Below are 27100 nucleotides of genomic sequence, written 5' to 3' on the forward strand. Positions count from 1 at the left end.
CATGGAGCAGCACATCAGCTGATTTGCAGCAAATCTCCACAAGTCACGAAATAAACTTCACTGCGCAAAAGATTCTCACTGCATGGACCTTGCCCCATCAAATTATGAGGATATTCTCCTGCTGTGTTTTCCAACCAGTATTAAATTTCCAAGAAATGTGACAAAGATGCTTGCAAATTCTCAGAGAGACCTTTGTTTATTTACATCATTGCCTCACAACATATATAAAAAAGTGAAAAAAATGCATTTTACACAATTCATCAAGACATACACTTTTTGGAAAGATAATTTCCTGTTTTAAAGCTGCATGTTTTCGCTTGATTACATTATAGCTTGTGGGGGAGAGACCAGATCAGATTTGAGAGTGCCTATCTTTCCCCCAGAAACCTTAAGAAACATTAAGAAAAGTGGCCACCCTCTCAATCATTAAGGTCTCATTTGAAATCTAATCCATTTATATTGCCAAGTTATTTATTCCAGCCGAAGGTTGATATTACTGTTCTTAACATTTTGTTTTTTGTTTTACTTTTATTTTTTTTACTTAGAAGGTGCCCTCAGCACTGGGATACTTACAGAGCATGCATCTACACATTATCCATTTATATAGATGGATTTATATTGAAGTAAATCCGGTTAAGGAACTTCAAATGATAAGACCTTCTTGGGAATTCACCAAAGAGGGAGATCCATGACCAACAGGGAAAATATGTTTAATTTGCAAGTCAATCAAAATGGCCTTAAGGATGTTCATCCTTGGACAACGTGGAGACCTTGTGCTTCTCAAAAGCTCCAGGTCATGTTTATATGTAGAAAAACCATTTGACTCCTGCTTCAAAGACCAGGAAGGAGGTCTTTCGGAGACAGTCTCCGTGAGGCCAACACCCACGGCACTGTGGGACGGCCTCCAGTACAGGAGCAGACAGTTGCTTGTAGGGGTTCTACACCTGGAAGTCAGTCCCAAAGTGCCTGTTCTGGCCATCAGTCATAGACAGGTAGGTGGCCCTCATGCTGGGTGAGTACTGAAGGAAAGAGAGAAACAAATTTATGAATTGACCTCTTGCCACCACTTTTAACTCCAAGGGCTATTAACGTCTGGGTAATACTGTTGCTCAGCGTTTGCACACTTTGGGAAAGCTGCTTTAGGAGCTGACACAAGTCACTACAGAATTCTGCTCAGAGGTTACCATTTGAATGGATTTTCTGAGAAGGTCAAAGATCTCCACATATGAAACCAGAAAACACATGGCCAAAGAAATTATAATAAATCATCAGTCCAACACATTGTAGCCCAGTTGAAAGCCAAGCAATGGAAAGAAAAAAATCCTCACAGGGATTCTATTCTATTCTACTGATTTGTGAGACAGGAGCATAGTGGGTACACACACCGAGGGTGGTGGGGAGCCTCTCCTGATCAGGGGGACATTCTCGTACCGAGGGTTCCCCCCAAACAACACCGACTGGTTCCTGAGAGAGGAGAGAGAGGCGAAGACATAGATCAAACATGCAGTTAAATCTTTATGGGTGTTCTCTAAAGAAATGACATTACAGACCTCTCACACACATACAGTCACACGTCCATGCGTACTTACTCACACACACAAACACAAACACACACACACCCACCTACACACGTTCTCTCTCTCTCTCACACACACACACACACCCACACACACACAAACACACTCTCACATACTCTCTCTTTTTGTCTCTCTCACACACACACACATGCTCTCTCTCTCTTTCTCACATACACACGGTTTCTCTCTTCCTCTCTCTCACACACACACACACACACTGTCCTCTCTCTCTCTCTCACACACACACACACACACACACACGCTCTCTCTCTCTCTCTCTCACACACACACACACACACACACACTGTCCTCTCTCTCTCAATTCAATTCAATTAAATTCAATTTGCTTTCTCTCTCTCTCTCTCTCTCTCACACACACACACACACACACACACACACTCACATGTACTCAGAGACGGGTGCGCTGGTGCTGGGGGGTGCAGGCAGCTGCAGGCTGGTCTGGCTGCCCAGGCTGCTGCTGAAGCTGTAGAAGCTGTGCACGTTGGCGCGGGACGGGTTATGCACCGAAATGCGACGGGCCTGCGGGTTAAAGGGGTCCTCCTCGTCGATGTCATCATAGTCCCGGTCCCTGAATGGCCCAAAAGACACAGGGGGTGGGGTCACAGGTTATCACACGGCTGCTTGATGTTTTGACAAAGTGCAGAGGGATGTGTGTGTGTGTGTGTGTGCTTGTGTGTCTGCGTTTGTGTGTGTGTGTGTGTGTGTGTGCTCATGTGTCTGCGTGTGTGCATGTTCGTGAGTGTGTGTGTGTGTGTGTGCATGTGTCTGCGTGCGTGCGTTTGTGTGTGTGCGTGTTTGTGTGTGCTCATGTGTCTGCGTGTGTGCACGTTCATGAGTGTGTGTGTGTGTGTGTGTGTGCTCGTGTGTCTGCGTCTGTGCATGTTCGTGAGTGTGTGTGTGCATGTATGAGTGTGTGTGTGTCTGCGTGTGTCTGCTTGTGTGTGTTTGTGTGTGTGCGTGCTGTGTGCGTTTGTGTGTGTGTGTGTGCATGTGTGTGTGTTTGTGAGTGTGTATGTGTGTTCCTGAGTGTCTGTGTGTAGTGTGTGTGTGCATATGTGTGTGTGTAACGTGTGTGCATGTGTGTGTGTAGTGTGTGTACATAGGGCTCACTTGTTGGTGATGTGTTTCCAGGCTCGGGGAATAGCACACAGCATGGTGCAGAAGGCACAGGCAGCCAACATGGAGAACAGGCACAGGTACAGCAGCCCCTCCACTCCGTCATAGCACACCCCTATCAGAGCGTCCAGGTAGTCCTGTAGCACACACACACACACACGTATCAGAGCATCCTAGTAGTTCTGTAACACACACACACACCTATCAGAGCATCCATATATCCTGTAACACACAAACACGCATGCACGCGTGCTTAAACACACATACGCGCACACACACACGCACCTACCCACACATGTACACATGCCCACAAGCACATGCCCACACGCCAACACAAACACACACACACACACACAGAAAAACACATGCACACAAACAGACACACACACACACACACACAAATTTGAATTCCTTTTTAGGGACCATAGTTATAGAGTCACAAAAAAGGCTAACATTCTGTAAAAGTCAGGAAAGCGTACTTGTGCATTGTTAATGTCAACGCAGATGGTTACATACAGTAATTTTGCGCACACTACCATGGTTACAGTAGCACAAAGGGTACAAGTGGGAGGTGGGGGTGGAGGTGGAGGTGGAGGCGGCCTCACCTTGTGAAGGCTCCGACAGTCCAGCAGGGCTGTCAGCTGGTGGAGGTTGGACTCTGACGAGTTTAAGAGGCGCTGAATCCCGAGCAGGTCTCTCTGTGCAAACACAGAGATGCACAGGTGGGACAAGTCAACGCAAGGTGACACAGTGTCGGATAGCAGTTAAGGACCTGGGCTCGTAGCGTAAGAGGTCACGGGTTTAAATCCCAACACTGCTGTTGCACACTTGAAGTAGTTATCTAAGGTACCTGAATTAAATTTAATAAAATTGGTATAGCCTGCACAAAGGCTGTTAGATCTGCATAGGGGGTACCTACAAAGCAAACAAAGCAAATTAACAGTAGTAGCATTAATAGTCGTAGGACTACCACTACAGGACTGAATGATGCTCTCACGCAAACATTAAAGCGTACTCATATGTGTGTAGTAATACAGATGTATCATATGAACATATCAAACAGAGGTATCATACTGAAATAGTAACAAAAACAGAATTGGTCCTGCAAGTTCGCCCAAAGAGCCCTGACTCCCCCCATCCGTCTCCCCACCCGCACTCACCTCTGCAGTGGGGAAGAGGGGGACAGCAAACTGCAGCAGGCCCTGGATCTGGATCTGCATGGTGGTCAGGGACCTCTGGTAGATGGTCATGGACTACAATGCACATGATGCACGGTAAGGCACATACAAATGCACACACACACACCCTAAGGAATGGACGATCCCATTAACAACCCTCCAGCAGGTGGCGACAACGCGCCATCCCACCCCCTGCATTCAGTGATTACTCAGCGGAACGAGCGTGTAGAGCAGCAGCTCCCTTTGTTCTGCAACTTCTGTAGCGATCCAAAGTGAAATCTGATGATAGACAGACAGTTGGTTCGCTACAATGACCTGAACAGAGAAACAAATACAGTAGCACCCCACCAGCTACGATTTGAAACTGGATTTGAAAATGCAGTCCAATACGACCACCGGTTTGATAAATTGATTTTACGACCTTTCCTGTTGTGATCCGGTCCTGATGCGGTCAGTGATGACAGAAATAGCTTGCTGGTTCTTAGATGGCTGTAATGTAATGTACAATTGGGAATGGTCCCCATGGAAGCTAAAACATACTGACATAGTGAATCAGGCTTCAGCTTGTCAAAGGTCTTGGATGAGGCCCATCTGGGCTTGTCCCTCCAAGGTTGTAGGTTTGAGTCCCAGGTGGGACACTGCTCTTGTACCCTTGAGTAAGGTACTCACTCTGAATTGCATCAATGAAATATCCAGTCATATACAGAGAGTGGCATATAATGTTTGGGACAAATACATTTTTTCTTTATTTGGGTCTGTACTCCAAAATTTTACACTTGTAATCAAACACTGTGGTTGGCCTCAAAGCTCCCTGTATATCAACTTTTATTTAAGGGTGTTTTTATGCACTTTGATTTCACCATGTAGACATTACAGAACTTTTCATACATTGCTCCCTCATTCCAGGGCCCCATAGTGTTTGGGACACGTGGAGTGTGCAGCCAAATCAAGAAAAAAACATTACGGAAGTCACTGTAAATGTGCTGCATGTCAGGAATGCAAGTTCTGTAAGTCTCTGGATAAGTGAGTCTGCCAAATGTCTGAAATGCAAATGTTTAACCGTCATCAAAGCTCGGAATGAGGAAGCAATGAGATCTGCTGTCTCCGCTCCTCAGTGACAAGCTGCAGAGTGACCCCCAATCTAAGCAGAGGAACGGACGTAGCAGGCCACTTCCGAAACCAACTAAACAACTCTGGGGCCCGACAAGGAATGAACACACAGGCTTGGGCACGTATAAACAAGCACTACCACACACTGACAGAGAATGTGTCATTTCACAGTGGCGTTATTAGCCTTGCTATTTTGGAAAAAACAAAAAATAAATCTTTATTTAAAAAAATAAAGACACAGAAGATGTCCCAAAACATCAATTTACCTCCTACAATGATTTCTGTATCATTGTAAAAAAAGGACTGACACCCTCACATGAATTGGCAATGTGAGTCACAGACAGAAACAAAGTCACAGACAGAATTTTTTGTTTTTTTTAAAGATTGATAAAGAGGTGTACTAAGAAAAAATTAAGCCAAGAGAGAAAAAGAGTGAAGCATGCTCAGGAGGGAGACAGTACCTGCTGAAAAGGGTTCGGTAGGCTCTGGCTGCAGTACAGGTAATAATGCACAACATCTGCAAGGCGAGGGGGGAGAAACCAATTATTTGCCTCGTGCGAGTTAAAAGTCGTTACTCGCGCGACACCAGACGATGAGGCTTCACCTCACAGAAGGCCTCGCCTCTCGCCTCAAGCCCTTCGAGCGAAACGCGGAGGCTACTCACCGGAGCTGACGTGGCCCTTGGTGTGGTTCATAACGAACTTGTCCGGGGACACGCAGAAATCGCTGGTACCCTAACGGCAAAAACAGAGATGGCAAAAGATGACAAACTGACGTCGCGTTTCCGCGCCGTGTTGTGACATGGCAAGCGTGGGCACACGCAGTACAGAAACGATCGTGCCCGGTCAGGGAGAGTGATGTCACTGCTGGGATGCTTTTTGTGATATTCCAGGGATGTAGTACCAATGCTACACTATAGCGCCTGGCTCTGAGGGATAAGGTCTTTGCCTCAAAAAGGCACATGTGAGAGTGCACATATGTGCACATGCACACACTCGCGCACACACGCACACACACACACACACACACAAACACACACATGCACATACATGCACGCACATACACACACATGCCAGTTTATGGAGGAAAACAAAAAATGAAAAATATATATGTACTATATAAGCCTCAGATGAGACCGATCCAGGAAACAACCTGACTGTTGTGCTTATTGCTGGGCAAGGAAAAAAAAAAAAAACAGTAGCATCCAATCCCTGAACATGGTGAGAGAGAGGGCTTGTGGGAAGGGTCTTAAGCTGTTCTGCCCCTCCCTGGACGTGCCTGCCCTCCGGTGAAACACTGCAGCAACGGACAGGCCTTTTCTGCTGCGCTAGCGGTTATCTGCGCTAGCAGCTCGGTCCCTTCCCTGAGGGGGCAGGCTGGCGCTGATACTCGCTAGTGTTTCACTCGCGCACCACTCAGACAGATGGGGGAGGGAGATGAAGAGAGAAATAGAGAGTGAAGGGAAGTAGAGAGAGAGGGATTGAGCGAGGAAGGCTAGATATATATTGGAGAGGCAAGCAAGGGTCTGGAGATAAACTGGACCCCACAGGCATTTGCAGAAGCAGTAAACAGGGAGTTATTCTCAATATACCCTAATTTAACTAACCTTCCTTAATGAGACAGAGTGTGAGTCAGATCACCATACTACTTACAATTAGACCACACATGCACACACACACACACACTCAATTACACACAAACAAACAAACCACTAAACACAAAACAGTAAGTAAATAACACGCACAAGCTTCACAGATTAAAAATAAAATTTCACTTCATTTGGCATACGCTCATCTCCGAAGCGACAGAGGCGATCGTCGTAGACAACATTTATGCGCGGAGCACACGGACCCCTCACACGCACGCACGCACGCACGCCGCCGAGCCACAGAGCGCGCAGGCCCCTCACGCACCGCGGTGCGTCGGCAGACGACCGGTCACGCGCTTGAGCGAGCGGTCGCTGATCCAGCGAAGACGAGGAGGATGCCCGCTCTCCAGGGCACGCGGTCAGCGCATTCACTTTAAAGAGGGATTAAAGCACAGCCTCACGCCAGCCTTAAAGGTACCGAGCACAGGAGCGCGGACGAACGACATCTCCGCGATCGGCACATTAATGGATAAACAGGCTGCAGACGTTCATGGTGGGGGTGGGGGGGTTCAGCTAGGACACAAAGGCCACCCCCCTGGGGGTTTTCTGTTCCCTCTTCCTGACAGCCAATCAATGGTCCCAGGGGATACTGTGACATCACAGTAAAAACTTTTACCCCAGGAGGTTTGACCTCTGACACCATCTGACCCCTACAACACTAACCCTTGGCCTCACAGTGACCGAGACGTGACCTCATCAGTGTGGGACATTGCTTGTGCAAGCCCCCTCCACGGCCCCCCGCACCCCACACTCTCGTGAAACCCCTGGTCGATAGCGTTATCCACACACCAAGAACAGGTAAATGAATACCCTGTAGCCAGCGTCTCTGTGGACAAACGGAGAGAAGCTCGCCCTCCAGGCTCTGATACCAATCGTTCAGAGCTCATCCAATCAGACAGGAGCGCACGTGTGAAAAGGGTCAGTAGGACGTCACGGCAGGGTGAAGTCATGAATAAATACGATCCCCTTTCATTTGAGGACCACTTCCGTCCTTTCTCCCGTCAGACCAGCTCCCCGATCCAACCGATCCTTCAGAGAGACCATTACATCACCTCCTAAAAATGGCCACTAGGGACAGGGATAAGATCTTCCACAATGGCTGCCCTCTGAACCCACCCCAATGTCATTCATCACAACGAGAGCAGCTACTTTAGGGACCAGCATTATCACACACACACAGAGACACACACACGCGCGTGCGCACACACAGACAAACGCGCACTCGCGCGCGCGCACACACACATGCACGCGTGCGCACACACACACAGACACACGCACGCGTGCATGCACACACACACACACAAACACTCATACCCATGTGCATGTACACAATGCACATGCACACACATCCACACCTGCGCACACGCATACTCACGCACACACACGCACACACACGCACACACACGCACATCCACACCTGCGCACACGCATACTCACGCACACACACGCACACACACTTGCGCACACGCATACTCACGCACACACACACGCGCAGACATGACACAGTAATCATTGCGGCTGTGATTTGCGGAGCACGGGAGCGAAAGCTCTCTTCCTCTCGTTATGGGGAGACTAATTAAACCCCCTCATAATGATGTCCAGCTGCGCATCTCTCCCAGACGCGCGTGAGCCAGCGTTCGCAGAGAGAACTCACCACAGCCGCGGCAGTGACTGCGCCCAGCGACGCCCAGCTCAGGGTTAAAATCAGCACCCCAAAAACCATGATCCTGTAGAGAGGCAGACACGAAAGAGAGAGGGAAAGGGGGACATAAAGAGAGAGAGAGAGAGAAGGAGAGAAAGGACAAGAAAAGAGTTAGATGGGTAGATGGACACATGGTTAGGTGGGCAGTTAATCATGAACAACATGAATTCCCTCAAGGCCATGTTGTTTCAAGTGCATATAGATCACTGATAAAAGAGTGGAAGCAATAAAACTGTGTTTTTTTTATCCCCGGTTTGAGTGACATTTCAATCTCAGGCAATTATAGCAAAATAATCCCTGAGACAATCTGCCTTGGGGTTTATATTGTAGCATTTATGTCTTCTGTCCGCCTTGGCAATGCAAATGCCTATTGTTTGTCATGCAAATACAGCTGGTTTGAATCTGAAATTAAGAGAGAATGAGAGAATGAGAGAGAGAGAGAGAGAGAGAGGTTGAAGAAAGCTAGAGATGTATAGATCTATTCAGGGAGGGAGTGAGAGTGAGAGGCAGTGGCTCCCTGATGGATAATAAAGGCAGCAGAGGCTCTCTTATGGTTTTAAAAGTGCTGGGAAATTGAGTTGGAAGCTCTTTACAATTAGTGTGTGGCGTCCACACATCCTGACCAGGAAATCAATAGGCATTAAGGCACAAACTCTGCCCTTAATGGAGAGGGAGCCTGTGAGAGTAACAGGCTCGGTGAGCTTGTGAGGAGGCCATTCAGGCCCTTCGTTCCGGCAGCTTCTCCGGGCGCATCGATGCGTTAATGCTCCTGCAGTAAACACTCAGCTCGCAGCCGGCCCCGGCTAGCAAACCAGAGCGCCCGCTCGCACCCCCGCGCCGCGCCGGCTGGTCGGGGCTGAGGTAAGCAGAGGAGTCGCACAGCTCCGACTCCGCTCGCCCCCAAGAAAGCTGAGCTGTGAGGCTAAGCTGATCCAGGATCAGCGGTCTGGGGCGATAACTGGCCATTCACAGACGTCTGGGGGGGAAATGGCCTCATATAGACGTCTGGGGCACTCCCCCCGCCGGACGCTTTGGTGGTTTCCTGCCGTGAGGAGTTCAAGCTCTGGACCAATAAGCACGTCTCAAAGAGCGGGAGGCGTGGCTACGGGCGTGTTCCACCTGGGCAGGCGTGCGGCAGGTGCACCACAGTCACCAAGTCGCTACCCAAACTCCACCTCCTTCTCCGACTCTGGCTTCCCAATTTCAGCACCTGCACCAGTGTGTATGAGTCAGGAGAGACACCCCCACCACAGGGCTCCTAGCCTGTACCGTTAACGGCTGTGGCTTTGAACACGCACACGCAAAAAGGCAAACAAACAAACACACACACACAATAAGGCTCTGGGCCAGCAGCTGCACTTGCACCATAGATATTTTTATTCTCTGCTCTGACAGGAAAAGGTCAGCGGTTTGTCAAAATGTTTTGTCTCGAGAGGCTGAAGGGAAAGACAGTGCTGCCCGAGTGCTACATCTGGTGAACTCAAACCACAGAGGAAGCGCTGGCCACGGACTATAATAGCCAGTGGCATGATGCGAAGTTGCCAAATTGCACGCCTTGGAATGAGCACAAAATGGCAGCCGGGCGGCCTCGGCTCCAACGCAGCTGACCTCAAACTGCCGTTTGGCAGAGAGGAGGATTCCGCGGTGGCCGCTGAGATTTTCGCTGAGGTGGAAAATTCGGCCGCAGGAAGTCAAAGTCCTCCTCGGTACCTCGTTCCAATCGCCATCGGATTTGCCAATTAGCACAATTCTTCAGCCAGGAGGTAGAACTAATCAATGAAATCAGCTGGCTGAGTTCACGGGGTGGAAGAAATACATCGCAGGGCTTTTGACTTTCTGACCCCTGGACATTCCACCTCTGGATTTTCAGAGATACTCACGTGGTCAGGAGCCAGCGAGACTGCTTGGCCAGCCCCAGGCAAGCCACCAGGCAGATTACCAGATCCAGAATCAGCAGCAGTAAGTAAGAGAGCCACCTAGAGGAAGGAGGACAGAAGCGCACGGTTTACTTTAATTTCTAGCTCCCTGCTAGGCAACGCTGAGCCCAGCTCAGAGAAACTGCCAAAAGTACATGTGGAAATGATCCTCTTAGGAGGTGAGAACATCCTTGCAACAAGTTCACAAAAATGGTAAGAAAGCACTAGTGTTGCCTAATCCCAAATGAGTTTTGTTTCTTTTCATTAAATGTTGATTCAAAGCAAATGCATGCAGGAAACATACATAATTATATTTGTCATTTTAATTAAAGAATGACAAATCTCGGAAATTCCCAAAACTCCTGATTTTAAATTCCCAAATCTACTATTACGTTTTGGACGGACCCATCTCTGTGAAACAGAGAAACAAAAGATGCGATTAAACAGACAGCCTAAACAGATTGCAGTTTTACGCTGATCACATACAGCAATGCAGTAATGACTGTACACCAGCAGGGGGCATTCTCTACCTGTAGTACTCCATGGTGGCAGTCTTGTCAGCGAGGGAGGCCAGGTCCAGTTTGGCCCGGTTCACGTCTGGCAAGCCGCTCAGCTGCTGTATGATGTTGTTGGCCATCATCTGCATGAAGTGGAGGGTTTTGACGTAGTCCTTGTGCGTGGCGAAGATCTCATCCAGGCGGTCCACGCGCTGCTTCAAGTCGTGCTGCATGTTGCCGAGCGTGCCTGCCACCTTGGGGGGTGGGGTGGGGTGGGGTGGGGGGGGGGGGGGGTGGTCAGAGCAGGGTTTGACAGAGAAGGGTGGAGTCGAGCGGAGGTGCGTAGGGTCAGGGGTGGGGGCAGGGGAGGCGGGGCCAGTGGGATGAGGAGAGGAGAGGACAAGGAGGAAGTGTGGAGGTGATGGCGTACATCTGACAGAATCTACAAACGGACAGTTTGAGAAATTTAATAAAACAGCGCCCATGTCGCGCATGGTTAAACAGGCGCTTCCAAACTCTTCTCAACAAACAGATACTTGCAGTTGGTTTGCTGAACATACTGTCAAAGAAGAAAGAAATTATCTACATGTGGGGAAATCAAAAACCAAACTTTAATTCCAACCATCACGGCCTCCTTCAAAAGGGCCTTTGTCCAGTGTCCAGTTTCCACAGTAACTGCATTACTGCACTGTTGTCTGTGTGACTCACAGGTTCAGGGACTTCTTCTAAGGGACTTCCTCTTGTGGTTATATCCCAGCATGCATTGCAGGCAATACACGCTTTTGTGGGAAACACCTATATTCCTAATATACCCACACTTCCTTGTATTAGAAGTCATGTGTAGTACTTGTCGTGCTGTGCTGTTTCGTAGTAAAGCAGTGCTGTTTTTGAGTAATGTACTGCGTTATAGTACAAATTTGCTGTATGCTAGTGCTGTTTTGTTATTTGTTTCTTCAGCATAAAACACTCATCACAAACAGTTCTGAAGACCATCCAATAGGCTGTGTGGCTCAGATACAGTGCCATAAAGAAGCAGAAGAGTGAACTGTCCATTGACTTGACTGCAGGAGAGTGGTGTGCAATGATCTCCTCCGGTCATGTGACCAAGTCACTCCCTCTGTGATTGGCAGGCCATTTGGCAAGCAGCACAGACAGGATTTACAGAAGTGAGTCACATCAAGAAAATTGGCCTGGATGGAAATGAATGCCCGGTAGTACTTAGTGGGTTAGTAGCACAATGTGTCAATGTGCATCCGTATTTATTTGTGTGTGTGTGTGTGTGTGTGTGTCAGAAAGAGGGAGGAGAGGGGCACAGAGACACAGCCTCAAACATAGTTGTCCAGTTTCACAGCCACAGATTAAGCCTAGTCCTGGACTAAATTCAATTTTGAATGGAGATTCTCCATACAAAAACTCAATTTAGTCCAGGACTAAGCTTAATCTGTGCCTGTGAATCCGTCCAAATGTGTCTTAGGGGTGGGGGTTAATTCTAATAAGGGTTAATTCTGCCTCATCTGCAGTGCGTACATTCCATCTTGGCTCCTCCTTCTATCTTGGCCCCACCTCCTCCATCTCAACCAATGGCTCTGCTCCAAGCCGTGAGGAGGTATGGCTGGACTCCAGCCAGCCCCAGAGACTGTGAATCAGTGGCGACTCAGCTGTGGAGGTGTTGCTTGCTCACCAGACTGTCGATGCCACGGAGCGTGTGATTGGCGTTGTAGAGAGAGTAAGTCAGCTGGTACACCCCGTCATTGGTCTCGCTGTTTCCGTAGAAACCCACACCCACTGAAGAGCTACACAGGGAAAAATGAAAATAAATAAATAAATAAAGAAAGAATAAATAACATTGATGTTTCTTCTCAACTTCTACAGTGCACTGCCACTCTATTCGGACATATATTATTATATAATATTTCCTGTGAAACAGAATCCTGTAATGAGATTAAAGCTCTACCATGCACAGCAGAGAAGTAGGAATAGAGGAAGTGCTCACCCTGCACAAGGGTGCTCTCCCTAACGAGCTCAGCTACTTAAGAGCCAGACTGTAGACAAGGCTCTGCTTGAAGGAGAAGCAGGAACTTTATGGGAATCCCAGCTTCCTGACCCTTCTCTCACACTGACAGTAAAAAAGTGAAATTCGCTCTCAACAGTGGGCACAAGGTTGTACTAAAAAATACCTTCTGCAGACTGACCACTGACCACCCACAGCCAACCAACAGACTTCGCAGGAATTGTCCAGAGACGACCCACAGACTGTTACCAGTCACCAAGTGGCTGCACATTGCCCCAGATTTCCACAGACCACTGAAATCCATCCTTACAGACGTCTCCGCAGTTACTGTCATGATCCTCTTTACTTCCTCCGAATTTTACTGGGTGTCCTTCTGCCCCCTTATGTACTTGTAGCCAGGCACAAGCAATTCATAAACACATAAAATTACTGCACTGTACTTTCAAAACATTAAAAACAGGCCAGGTCAAGGGCTAAAAAAAAATAAGTGACGAGAATTACAGGTTGAAGATGATTCATTATTTTTCTTTTGCATTTTCCTCCTGCTGAGATTAAATCTGACTGACAGTTCCAGTTAAACGCATTAAGTGGAAAGAGGTGGGGGAGTGGGGGAAAACAACAGACAAATGTATTTATATTCCAAAATGAAAACAATTCCACCACTGCAGTTTCAGAATAGACCTCCAAATAGACCTCCATTACAGGCAGGAAATAAATAAACAGGCTCCACGTCCGGTGAAGTCACTTTGTTGGGCCCCTATCATTGACAGAGCATGCTCTCTGTATGTCATGGTCAGATTTCATGTCCAAATCCAGAATTCATAATAAAATCTGAAACATTAAAAAAAAAAACAATATTTTTTAGAAAAGCTCTTGAGCGGAGAAGTGAGTCAAGCACAAGGTGTTGGACAAGCAAGCAGGCTCCGTCTGTAAGCCCGAAAGGTTAGCCTGCAGAATAGTTACCCGATACAAATAATATGTATAATAACACTATAATATGAAAGGATAATAAGGGGGTTGCATTGGCGGCTCAGTGGTAGAGCTCCTGCCTGCCACACCAGAGGCCCGGGTTCGTATCCCGGCCAATGTCCCAAAACCCAGCTGCTGGGGATGCGCAAGCCAGTGCACTCCTTGTGTCGGTCCCAAGCCCGGATAAATGGGGAGGGTTGCGTCAGGAAGGGCATCCGGCGTAAAAACATATGCCAAATCAAATATGCGGATCTGATCCGCTGTGGCGAACAGCCGAGAGAAGAAGAAGAAGAAGAAGAAGAAGATGGAAGGATAAAAAGCCTAACTGAACATGCTGCTTATTAGCTTTCAAAGGGCAAATAGGACTGTGAATAATATAAATTTGAATGCAGTTAAGATTTTGTATGGTTTCATATTATAATATCATTATAGATCCATGTTGCTATTTATAAAAATATTATAATATGAAAGGATAAAAAATATAACTGGACATGCAGTCCATTAACTTTTAAAGGCTAAATAGGAAGATGAATAATATAAATATGAATGCAGCCTATCAGATAAGTGTCATGTCAAGTTCTGGATATCCACAAAGGTCACCATTCTCAGAATAATAACTATTCTGGGGGGGGGGGGGGGGGGGGGAAATCCAGATTTCAAAGATAATAGACAGGACACTATGGCATAAAATCAAATGAACGACCCTTTACTTTTCTACAGAAACAGATGGCCAATTCAGGGCAGGAAATGAAATACTCTGAACCCAGAGAACACAGCCCTGTCTTAGGGAATACTCCAAAACCCCTGAAGAGTGCATCATGTGTGAATGTGTGTGTGTGTGTGTGTGTGTGTGTGTGTGTGTGCATGTATGTGCATACGTGTGTGTGTGTGTGTGTGTAAAAAAAAACAGAATTCTTTTCCCTGTCCACACCCACAGACAGTTACATATACACACAGAGATAAGCATATATGTATACGAATGTGCATGTATACACACACACACACACAAACACACACAGATATATGTACACATACCAACACACAATATTAAGACACAAACACCCCACAAGTACCATGGCTGGCACTTGGTCTCTGGAGGAAGTGGCGGTCCCAGACAGAGAGGGGTTAAAAGTGTCACGCTGCTTGGGTTAGACAGCATCACGCTGCAGCCATTAACATGACAGCGAGCCTTGTCTAATGTGCTGGACGTGGAGAGGCCCCATAACTCAATCAGTGCTCTGTGCTTTACAAGACCATCACAAGATTAGGTTAAGAAAACCCCTCCCATTGAATTAAGCACGGTGTGGTAGTGGGCCGTTGTCTCGGATACAGAGCATTACTGAAAGCAGATGGATCCCTCCCCTTCCCTTCTCCTCAGAGCTGGAGATCCCTTTCTGAATGAGACCTGTGTCCTTACACAATCTGCCAGGATGTGGTGGACGCACCAGGTGACAGCACTAGCTCTTTCAGTCGGGTGATCACTTCCAATGCACCCCCCCCCCCACCTTCCCCTACCCATCACAACCCTGCCTCGCCCCAGTGACCCAACCCACTTCCATACCTTCCTGCTCCCCATGACTGCATGCACACACCCACCCGCACCCACACGCACACACACGTACACACTCAATCACATGCACACGCACATGCACACACACACACACGCACACACACACACACACACACACACACACGCGCACACGCACAGACTCACCAGATGATGAGCCCGGCGATGACGGCGGCCCAGGTGACGCAGCAGGTTTGGGGTCTCTTGCTCTCCTCGGCCTGCTCCTTCCTGCAGCAGCACAAGCAGCTCAGGTACAGGGCCAGGAAGAGCAGGGTGAGGCCCAGCCCAGCGGCTGCCACACACACCAGGAAGATCAGAGACTGCGGGGGGGAGAGGGGGAGGGGAGGGGACAGGACTTAAACACGCTTTACTGACAACTGACAAACAGGCCGCGCTGAAAACCTCCACAGGAGCTGAAATAATTGCACTCTGCTTGAAAAGGAAATCAAATGAAACCCCACCACACGCATTCACACTCAAACATTTTTATTCTTCATTTGAAACCGCAGCTAAGGATACAACAAACGTCCTCGAAGCGTTTATAATATCTGGGATGTATGAAACTACTCAATGCCAATGTCACATCCACACAGAAGCAAACTCCCACACATACAAAGCAAACCTCTCCAACACACACACACACACACTCCAGTAGTAATGGAAGACCTACAGGGACGAGTCTTTGTCCCAGGATTCTCAGAAACCTCAATGACATTCTAAACCACCATTCAGAGGCAGAGTACACCATAAAAGCACCATACAGAACTAGGGAGCTGTGTGTCATGCTTTGTGTTTCCTGCAGGCTAACTGGCCTTTGCCTCACTCCTAATTTCAGCTCCTAAGGGCATAAAGCTGACTAAGTGACTTGCATGGTGAGAAGCCTTGGCAATAGTGGGAGTGGCTTTCTCCTAAGTCTTTACCTTATGACATGTCTGAGAGCCAAGATGTCACCACAGTTTATTCATATACTGTAGGAGGAAGAACCACCATGCACACACACATGCACACAGAAACATACACACACCTCATTCACAATCCCTGACCTTTGACCTCTGAAGGGCAAGAGGCATCTTAACTTCAGGCACAGAGCAGACTGTTTAACAAGTCCATCCCTGAGGATTTTAAAACTAAAGAGGTAGAGACAGACATGGAAAGAAAGAGAGAGAGACAGGCAAACACAATGGAAAAGAAAAAAGATGCAAAGAAAGAGAGTTGCACAGAAATACAGACAGGCCCAGAGACAGAGACAGAAAGAGATTCAGACAAAATTGACACAAAGACATAGACAGTAAGTAGTAGTGGTTGTGTGAGTGTGCGTGTGTGTGTGTGTGTGAGTGTGTGTGTATGTGCATTTGTGTGTGTGTGTGTGTGTGTGAGGGGGGCCTTAAGAAGACGCCAGCAGAAGGAGGGGCTCTTCAGAGATGGTGATGGGGGGAGAGGAGACAATCCACCACTCAGGAATTACTATGGTAACCGTTGCTGGGGCTGGTGACGGACAGGTGGGAGGAGTTCAGTAGCATGTGACCACTCTGCAGAAGCACAACCAGGCTTCAGTCTTGTGATTTCTGAGCAAGCTGTGAGGTATCGAAAAAGGGGAAGTGGAATTAAGGCTGACTCATTATACCCGTTTCCCACTGTAGAGCAAGAACCAGACTGGCTCATTATACCAGTTTCCCACGGTAGAGCAAGAACCAGACTGGCTCAATATACCCCTTTCTCACTGTAGAGCAAGAACCAGACTGGCTCATTATACCCCATTCTCACTGTAGAGCAAGAACCAGACTGGCTCATTATACCCCTTTCCCACTGTAGAGCTGGAACCAGACTGGCTCATTATACCCTTTCCCACTGTAGAGCTAGAACCTGACTGGCTCATTATACCCCTTTTTCACTGTAGAGTTGGAATCAGACTGGCTCATTATACCCCTTTCCCACTGTACAGCTGGAACCAGACTGGCTCATTATACCCCCTCCCCACTGTACAGCTGGAACCAGACTGGCTCATTATACCCCCTCCCCACTGTATAGCTGGAACCAGCCTGGCTCATTATACTCCTTTCCCACTGTAGAGCTGGAACCAGGATGGCTCATCATTCCCCTTTCCCATTGTAGAGCTGGAACCAGGCTGGCTCATTATACCCCTTTCCCACTGTAGAGGTGTTTCCACTTCTAACAGGGCATTAATAATACAGTATCGCCTGGCCTAGCAAATTGACTTCACTTTGATGGGGATGTGACATCGTTGTGAAAGCTGTACTCTGTGAGAATAAAACCACAGCATCCGGCAGAAAACCACACAGTAACAGCAACGGCCAGAGAGCTTCAGCCTAAGTGGGGGTCAGTAGTAGAGTGACGCAGAGCTTAGCACTGGACCTCAGTGTTACGAGTCTGTGATTGGGGGGGCATCAATGTCACTCTTTCCGTACACAGAGGGAGGAAGAGGGGAGGAAGGGGACAAGAAAGCAGTTTTGGTTATTGTAGGAGGAGGAGGAGGAGGACGTATGTGAGAACTGTTGCAAATGGGAAGGGGTCAAGCCAAGAAGGATTTTGTAAACGAGAGTGAACCAATGAAGTGTACTTCTAGTATGTAATGCAGGTCAGTTTATGGAGGAGTACAGGGTGCAATGGTGGCTTTAAGAAGGTGCATTAGTGGCAAATTGGGTGGCAGCGTGGTGCAGGGCATCAAGTTGCTTCAAGACACCTTTACAAGTGGATCTATATACACACCATCTCCGTAATCAAACAGGGGTAGGATGGTCATTTGTACAGTACCATTGTCAGTTTGGCAGAGTAAGCGAAGAAGAACGGTTAAGGTAAAGAGAACTGAGTAACTGTTCAACTTTTCACTGTAATTCGGATGTAAAGTGTAATGTAAATGACAACAAGCTATCCAGATTCCAGATTCCTGGATAGTTATAGGACGTACGTGGCTACTTCAAGATCTACGCCATCACACATTTTTATGGCTTTGGAGCGGGGGGGGGGGGGGGGGGGTCGTTCTTTCACATGACAAACCACATGACTTTAGTTTTGGAGCAGTTAAGTGTAAGACGTAAATCGGTAAAGGCTTTTTGAATAAGGAGGAAACTATCCTGCAGAGACTTTAGAACAGAGTCTGAGGACGGACCAACTGATAAAAAGAACTGTATCACTGGCATACATTTGAATGTAGGAGGATTGGTCTCTGAGAATGTGTTACGCTATTTATGGAAATAGTGAAAAGAGTGGATCCTACGATTGTGCCTTGAGGTACACCCTTAGTGACCGGGAGTGGGCAAAACACTCAGTTTTACACACTGCACTCTATTGACGAGACAGTTTAAGAACCAGACAAGACAGGAGTCAGCGACACCAACATTCTTTAGACATTCAACCAGGATAGAGTGGTCAACAGAAACAAAGGCTTTTGCCAAGTCACTGAAAACTACAGTACAACATTGTTTGCTGTACAGAGCAGATATGTCATGTCATTCAGGACCTTCAATGTGGCAGTGACTGAACCATGACCAGTGCAAAATCCAGATTGCATGCAGGATAGGATTCCGTACATTTCTAATAAATCCGTAAGTTGGTTGTTTACAAGCTTCTCCAGAATTTTTGACACACATGGTAAGATGGTAAGATGGAAATAGGCTGATAATGTTTCAAATCAACCGGATCCCCTCCTTAAAACAAACGAACGTCCCGTGGCTATTTTCCGAGCGTGACAAATTTTTAAATATGTGTGGAACATGTTACACCTGCATCCTGTCTGATACTTGTGTCCATGGAAACCATCCCCTCCTCTAACCTCTGACTGCCCTCCCCTCGCAAAAAAAAAACCCCTAACGTTTTAGTGTACATCCCCGCAAAAACACACAAAAAAAAAAAAGAACAGCTCTCTATTTGTAGTAACTGGAGAGGTTGTGGCCGGGTTCGACCAGGCGCACAGGCCTAATGCAATGTGTGGCTAAAACGCAGGTGCCTGCGATAGTGAGAGCCTGGAGAGGCTGTTTAAATCCCCGCAGTGTGTCTGCAGGTAACACTCACAAACGTGCACACAACCACACAAAAAAAATCCTGCTCTTCAGATCCAACGGAGAGAAGAGACACAGACAGATGCAGAAGATGCATAGCGCTCTTTCCAATATGTCCTCTCGCTGGAGCCATAACCCTGACAGATAACTCTGTGTGCCTTTCATCATTTGGACACGGTCTACACCACGGTGCGCACCCCTCAATGTATGTCCACACACAGCCCCGCGGGGTCAGTGAGACTGCCTGCTTACAGCGCATTAACAGCCGTGTTCAAGGTCACCTAACATGTTCAGTAACGTATCCCACGCTCTGTCAATCGACCGCCGAACCAGAGCACAGCAGTCATGCCAGAGCTCCAGCTACTCCACCCGTCCGGGAAGTTGGGCCTGATGAAAGGCCTGTGCAGACAGGGGCGTCAAACTCATCTCAAAAAGTGTGAATGTGGGCTGTGGCTCCCGACCCACGCTGTGCCTTTAAATGACACGCTAATCCCAAACTCTTTTCAATGCTGACCCCGTGAGTCATCACGGGCATTTCGAAAAGCGGGGTCTAGAAAGAAAAAGAAAGAAAAAGACTGGATGACACGCAGTCGAATTTTCCGCAGCGAGAATCTCAAGCAATAAACACCGGGCTTTTAATTAACGAGATTACACTCCCCGGGTTTCCACTAAGATTCAACTCGCTGCCTCGGAGCGCTTGCCAGATCAATTTCTCCTCTAATGGGTTCTCCCTGGCCCTCTGATAGCTTCTTAAAACTCCGTCTGTGCCATTCCCATGTTAATTGTGTCTATTTTTGGAGACTGCAGGAATGGTGGAAGCCTGAGGTGAACCCAGGGCAGGATTGGCGCCTTTGCCTATCTATACACCAGACCAGGGATGGTCATGGGAGAGCCACTGGGTCTGCTGGTACATAATCTACAAAGTACATGATCACTCAATTAAAGTAGCTAGTATATTTTGCGCTAAACTCACTTCACCTCAGTTCCACGGTCCAAACTAGTGGTTGTATTTCAAGCAGATCCTTGGCAAATTCTACCGGTCAACAGGACCAGGACTGGTCACCAACACACGTCTGCAAGCATCCGAGTGACTCACACACACTCAAACACACACACACAATGTTCCATAGTCTAATTTAGGTGCAGGAACTTCGAGGTATTAACAAGCTGCAAAAGTACACCTGCTTTAGAAACACAGAGGAGGTGGATGTAAGAGAAGCAGAAAGAAGAGAGACAGTGGAGGTTGGAAAAATTAAATACCTCCGGCCTGTGAACTGCCATTTCACCTCTTACAAGAGCAAAAGAGACGTAACCCAAACGGATGGCTTCTTGTACTAAAGCTGCCTGGTGGTGACCTCATAGTCACTGTTACCCCTCTCCCAAAATGATTACACGTGATTTTTATTATTGCTCTTGTGTTTGTTACAGTGCCATAGAACTAAACACAAAGTACCTTTTCCAACATCGGTTATCGATTTCTGAGTAGATCTCACGTACGTTTTAGAGCAGTCTCATCTCAAAACTCCCAGTTGAGTCCATTTGCGAACAACAGAAAAACCACACAGAGCATTACGGTTAAGGCTTCACTGCTTCACACTCAACGATGATGAAATTTAACGAACGCCTGTCAAGAAAACTGACACTGTAAGACAGGGCCTGCAATGGTGTAATTGCCTGGCAACTAATCCAGTTTGCTGCTTGAACTCCAGGTGTTTAGGCCTCAGCGAAGTACTCCACTTGGATTTCTCCTGGAAATACCCCGCTACCTAAGTGGATATGCAAAATGCAAACTACTGTAAGGTGGAGCAGGCCGAGGGCGTCTGCTAAACTAATGTGGGTCTGTAATGTAACGGCAGGGTACTAAGGGTGGGAACTACACCTCGCCCCGTTCACCAGGGGTTTCCATGCTCATTCGGCACTCTGTTATTTCTTCATATTGCAAACAAATGACATTTAAACGTCGCTTTGACGCCGTCCATTTTCACAAATTCACATGGAGGGCCGGAGGAATAGAGAGGGGTGGATAACACAAGAGCAGAGGAAGAAGCAGTGAGAGCTATCGATAGAGTGAAAGAAAGAGGTTCTGCGATGGACAGCGAAGGCTTCGGAGGAGAAAGAGATGGTTAAGGTGGGAGACAGAGAGAGAGACATGTGAAGGTGGGAGAGAGTGGGTGGGGGAGAGGAAGAGAGAGGGGGAAGGGGGGAGTGCAATGTTAATATTAATGATTAATGCACAGTGGTTGGGTAAGCACATGTATGGGTGCATATTTGTGTGTCAGCGTAGAATGTGTGTTTATGTGTCTAAGTCTGGGTGCGCGCGTGTGTGTGTGTGTGTGTAGGTGTATGTGTGCATGTGTGTTGTTTTGTGAGCAACTGTGTGTGTCCAGTACAGAATACACTATAGCAGATGATAGTTTGTTTGAACACATTGTGAAAAGGATCACAGTGAAGGAAATAAAGAATAAAAGACATGAGCACCTGACAGGATGGAGACCCTCCATCAGGAAGGAAGAGGGGGAGGGGGTGATGGGTGACAGGAACTGGCTGCAATGCCTTCAATAAATAACACCTTTACATATCACATATTATGTGAGCATATGGGCAGAGATTTTGGTGGCCAGAGGTGTATCCTCTAAGTAATTTCACATTGTGTGCTATGTAATATTTTTGAAGGATTTAACAAGTTCTTCAAAAACATTGCCTTTCCTTAAAACGCTAAATAAAGATGTTATGACCAGACCATTAAGGTGCAATACATACTCATTATGTACCATCAATTCACGCAGTAGTTTACGAGGCTGGCCTGAGAATGGCGGCATCCTATGACCAGCAACTGTTCCAACTGCCACCGATTACTAAGCCAATCAAAAGAGAAATCACCACTTTCAAGTCAGAGCCTGGAGGTCACAGAGGAACCCCGCTGCACCCTGACGGGATCCCACTGACTCTTTAAGCCCGGTCTTCCTGTGTACCAGCCCATTCAAGCCATTCCCACACAATTCCGCACCCCAAATTTCTGAATCACAGTCAAAGCAGCTCTTTTAGTGGTTTTCCGAGACGATTCTCCAAAATTAATTACTTCTTGGCTGCGTTGTCCAGGACACCGAAGCAAGAGCAAATGGAAATGGGTGGTGCATACTGTCCCATACTGGTGGGTTCAAAAATACAAAAAAGGAACAAAAATTTAATTTTTCCATTTTTCAATAGCGCTTTCCACTCTGCCTCTTCTGTGCACTACTTGTTTTGATGATTTACTCCACCTGACAACACAAAGAGCATAAAATCGTATAGTGCTTAGACACACCCTCCAAACCACTTGCATTACCTACACGATTCTGGTAATAGTCAATCAACGCTTACTCGCTATCGGGCTCTTAGCTATCCGATTATGAGAGTGGCCACTTTGTTAAGAGGTCAGGGGAAAGAAAAAAAAACCAGAAAATGAGGCGAAAAACTGAAAAGTTGTTCCCTAATGCGATTGTCAAGATAAACTTCCTGAAAGACATGGTGTGGAAACTGCATTATTGAATATCTGCAAAGGAGTAAGTGGCATAATGGACGCAGAGTGAAAAAAACTGGGGCCGCGCACGGAGTTGTGTTTTTGTGTGAAATTTGGGTTCCGGGCCCATTGCTCAGACACAGCAGAGAGAGGCCTCTGAAGTCCCTCGCCTGTAAGCATTTGTGTGTGCGGTGGTGGTGGTGGTGGTGGTGGTGGTGGTGGGGGGGGGGGGGTCGTCGGCTTCTTGAAAGAGTAGGCTACGAGTGTCCTGGAGAGGTCGGGTGACTGGCTTGCCATGCGAGACTACTTCTCCCCCCCCACCCCTTCGGTGCTATCCGTGGCAAGGTCACCACGAGCACATCCTTCTGGTGGGGGGGGGGGGGGGGAGAGAGGCTCCAGGACACAATGCTAACTCAGTCAAACCGATGATGAAAGAACATGCAGCCACGCCAGACACTTCCAAAAATAGTACCAGGATGGGCTCTGTTACCCTAGGTTCGCATGATGTTTCCACAGACTACCTCACTCTTTCTCCCTGTCTCCCCCTCTCTGCGTCTTGTGCTTGCGATGTTTCTGTTAGTTATGGTCAAATGGTAAAAGATACAGTAAAAAAAAATGTCTTGTCTTTTTATACTTCTCACTCACACACAGATACAGATCTGACCATCAGGTTAGTTAAGATAATATACGATATAACACCCTTCTCAAAAGCAATAAACAGGAGGCATTTGGGTTTATAAATACATTGCCAGAGGGTTAAATTGTTTAGCAAACGCTACTGTATTAAAGCGCTCATTTAATGGTTTAGCAGCAGATTAAGTTCAACTGTAACCCTGAAGCCAATCACAGGCCAAGGAATTGAGCAGGACGTGAAACAGTGACAGCAGTAATAGCCAGAAATCCTGTATGAAGAAGAATAGGCTGCATTCAGCTATCTGCACTGTGGACATTTGACTTGATCGTAACTTCAGAGACGGGGAAATGCCACAATCAAGGATGCTTTGTTCCGTCTCTACAGAGAAATATCCTCCCATACTAAATAGTCTAACACTGAAGTATGTGTGTGTGTCTGTGTGTGTGTGTGTGTGTGTGTGTGTGTGTGTGTGTGTTCTTCTGAGATTGTATAGAATTGCTAGAATAATACAAATTACTTATGTAAAGCTTAGACAATACACATTCTGCAGTCAGCACAAATTCAGTTGCAAATATCTTCTTAAAACTGAAGCTGTTACCCCGAACTGACAGGCCATGGTCTGCCTGTTACTCGGTCCCGTGCACAGTATTCACATTGGACATTAGGCCTTCAGCAAAACAAATACACTGCAAAACCAATCGGCCAGCTTCATATCAATGCTTGTCAGAAAGCAGGGGAAAATGACAAATTACATCAATGTAATGTGTGAGTGCCTTGGCTCAATATGACATTATGAATAGTGGGAATCATTAGGACACTGACAGCATACAGGTACTGTGGGTCTGATGTTATTGAACACAAATGGCCTGCCAGTGTTAGTCCTGCCCATGGACCTGCTGACCATGTGAACCAGCGAACCAGTGAAATCAGTGAGGACGGATGTGCTTAAAAAGGTTAGCAACTCGTCAAACATTGTTTGTAATTTGCAACATGAGAAGGTGGATGAGGTTTTTAAAAATTAAAATGTAAAGGGGAGATTGAGTGAACAATTTTGGTTTTATTTATTATTTATTTATTTTATTTATTTATTTATTTATTTTTTTTTATTTTTTTTGGGGGGGGGGGGGGTGTTACATCTTCTTATGAGGGACTTATGATCTATAAGAAAACATCCAGTACATAAATACTACAGTGCTGTATAATATAAGTATCTGTACGAGGCAATGTCTGAAAATATGAGCACAGATAATTGTTTTTGTGCAGCAATTATCAATGTTGTCATTCTTATATTAGCCTTTAAGCATCTCTATCAGTACATGTCTCTGTTTTCAGACACAAGAAAGTATTCCTTGTATCGCTTACTTCTGACACCAGGCAGCCATTTTGTGCCCGAATAATAATTTAAAAAATAAAAATAAAATAATAATAATAATAATAATAATAATAATAATAACAACTCGTCATACACCCCTCCAACCTGTCACCCGAATCCCTCTGAGCTACTAATTGAATGAGCCTGGATACCAGTCAGTAACTTTGTCTGGAGTCCGGAAAGCTAGCAAGAGTTTATAACACAGCTCACATTTGCAACAATAGCACAAATACACACTAAATTTCATATTTTTGGACGCAGTGGCAGGTAGGCTGTACCCGGGAGTATTACTGCAAGCGAAATCCCTCCATTCTGAACTTCAAACAGCCACACAACGAATCTAACCAGAGTCAGAATTAGCCAACTAAGATATTTTCCAATCAACTTAACTTTAAATGTGGGCTTGGAAATTGAGAGCTGTCAATGTGCATTACACAACAACGCCCTTGACGGAGAGTCTTAAAAGAGATCCGCACGATTTTTAACATCCCATTTATTCTCCTTAGTCTGTAAATTATACAGAAATATATATAAACTGCTCTAGCTTGCTGTTTTATTAACATTGGGCGAGATGTCTATTAATCCCAGTCCATTACGCGCCCCGCCGAACGAAATCCAGAGTTATTCTACTGACCTGCTGGTAGTTCTCTTCTTCAGGTCTGAAGACACGATCAACGGGCTGGAAGCGAAGGTTGATGTGGGGGAAACTGTGTAGCCAGAACGTCCACCATGGTGCAATATAGTCCACCCGTGCCGAAGACATTTCTACACGGGAACCCTCGCCAAATTGTGTACAAATCCACTGTATTGGATATAACCCCTTCCTACCCCCGCCCGACAATTGCAAAAGCCACACAAGACCAAACAAAACAAAGCCTGTTCCCCCCTCACGAATGGTGACAGGCGCATGGGGCGAAGAGGACCAAATTTCGAAAACCCTAAAAACACCTTAAGTAAGCGCTTCTCTTATTTCTACTTTAACAGATTATAAGAAGCAAAATAACAATACTACATTAGCTTGTTATTTCCATGTTTGATTTGGACGCCAGCCGTCTTCCTGCTTGTCAAATCGGACGGAGGAGTGAAGTCCGCTCACCCCACCAAGCGCAGGCACAATTATCGGGAGCGCGCATGTGTGTAGGGACGGCAGAGTGCAAGTCGATTACTGCACGAGAACTTGCAGAAAAGTAACGCTTAAACTATTTTCCAATACATTTGATGCGTCTGATATTAACATTTATTATGTAATGGATAAAAAGTTATGTATTATAACGATTTCCAAATTAATTTATTTATTTAACAAACAATTGCAATTGCCATGCAATCCCCTTTTCCAGGGGGATTAAATGGTAGAATGTACAGTAGAATGCAGCTGCATGGTCAGTCTCAGGAACTAGCGAATAATATTTTCTATATATCCACAATATCACACTGGCGGCACATGGCCGTCAAAATTAAATTTTCACTGCAGTCAACACTCGAGTAAAACATTATGCATAGGTTTTCAGCCACTTTCTCCGCTACTCTAGCACGGACAAAGAGCGCAGAAAGAGCATCACTGACTTCGCATGGTTTGTTCGGCGTGGATCAGAACGCAGATATAGTCTACCACTATTTATCGATTCTTACCATATTTTTAAACAAAAATCGCAATAGCAAAGCCGGTTCGAATAACAACGCTTTTCTAGTAACCATTACATGTATGAGTGCGTGCGACGAGCAAGAAGACTCAAAAGATTACTCCAAAAGGAAAGCTCAAGTCTGACATCGTCTGGACAAATACATGACAAACAGGAAACAGCCCCAAGCCCCAAGTTGTTGACAGAGTAATTGTAACCCAGTGAAATATGAGATTTGCACTTTCCCTGTATTAGTCTCTTCTCATCTCAGCCTTGGCTTTCCACAATGGACACATTTACTTAATAATATAAACTCACAATTTCTACATCAATAACAGGTCAATATCTGTTCAGTTGCCTTGGAAAAACTGAATTTAGGACTGGAAAAATGAAAACTAGAATCTATCACCAGGACTCAGTTGGAATATTGATTTATTTGTAGAAAGCCTTACCAAGCCCACCTACTAAGGACATAGAATCCAAGCTTGATGATAATCGTATCCAGGAAGGGCTCTGAACACAAGAAATCCCCACATTATTTTCTGTCAGATCACGTTACACTTTAGGCATGTAGCCGATGCCCTTATGCCAAACAACTTACACTGTTTACTTTCGTTTTACATACAACCCAAGGGTATAGCAGGATGT

General features: G+C 46.5%; 1 protein-coding gene across 1 annotated transcript; it reads right to left on the bottom strand.

Annotated features, from left to right (window-relative positions):
- Positions 1-177: 177 nt before the first annotated feature.
- Positions 178-26060, bottom strand: LOC118215937 (protein tweety homolog 2-like). Its single transcript, XM_035396906.1, has 14 exons — positions 25468-26060; positions 15460-15632; positions 12447-12558; positions 10799-11019; positions 10233-10328; positions 8305-8377; positions 5667-5736; positions 5464-5519; positions 3875-3967; positions 3320-3412; positions 2709-2851; positions 1981-2166; positions 1386-1464; positions 178-1019 (listed from the first exon to the last, which is right to left on the bottom strand). Exons 1-14 carry the CDS (start codon positions 25594-25596, stop codon positions 939-941), a joined length of 1605 nt encoding a protein of 534 aa, XP_035252797.1. The 5' UTR covers positions 25597-26060; the 3' UTR covers positions 178-938.
- Positions 26061-27100: the final 1040 nt, after the last annotated feature.

Source organism: Anguilla anguilla, chromosome 17 (genome assembly GCF_013347855.1).
Source record: "Anguilla anguilla isolate fAngAng1 chromosome 17, fAngAng1.pri, whole genome shotgun sequence".
Lineage (NCBI taxonomy): Eukaryota > Metazoa > Chordata > Actinopteri > Anguilliformes > Anguillidae > Anguilla > Anguilla anguilla.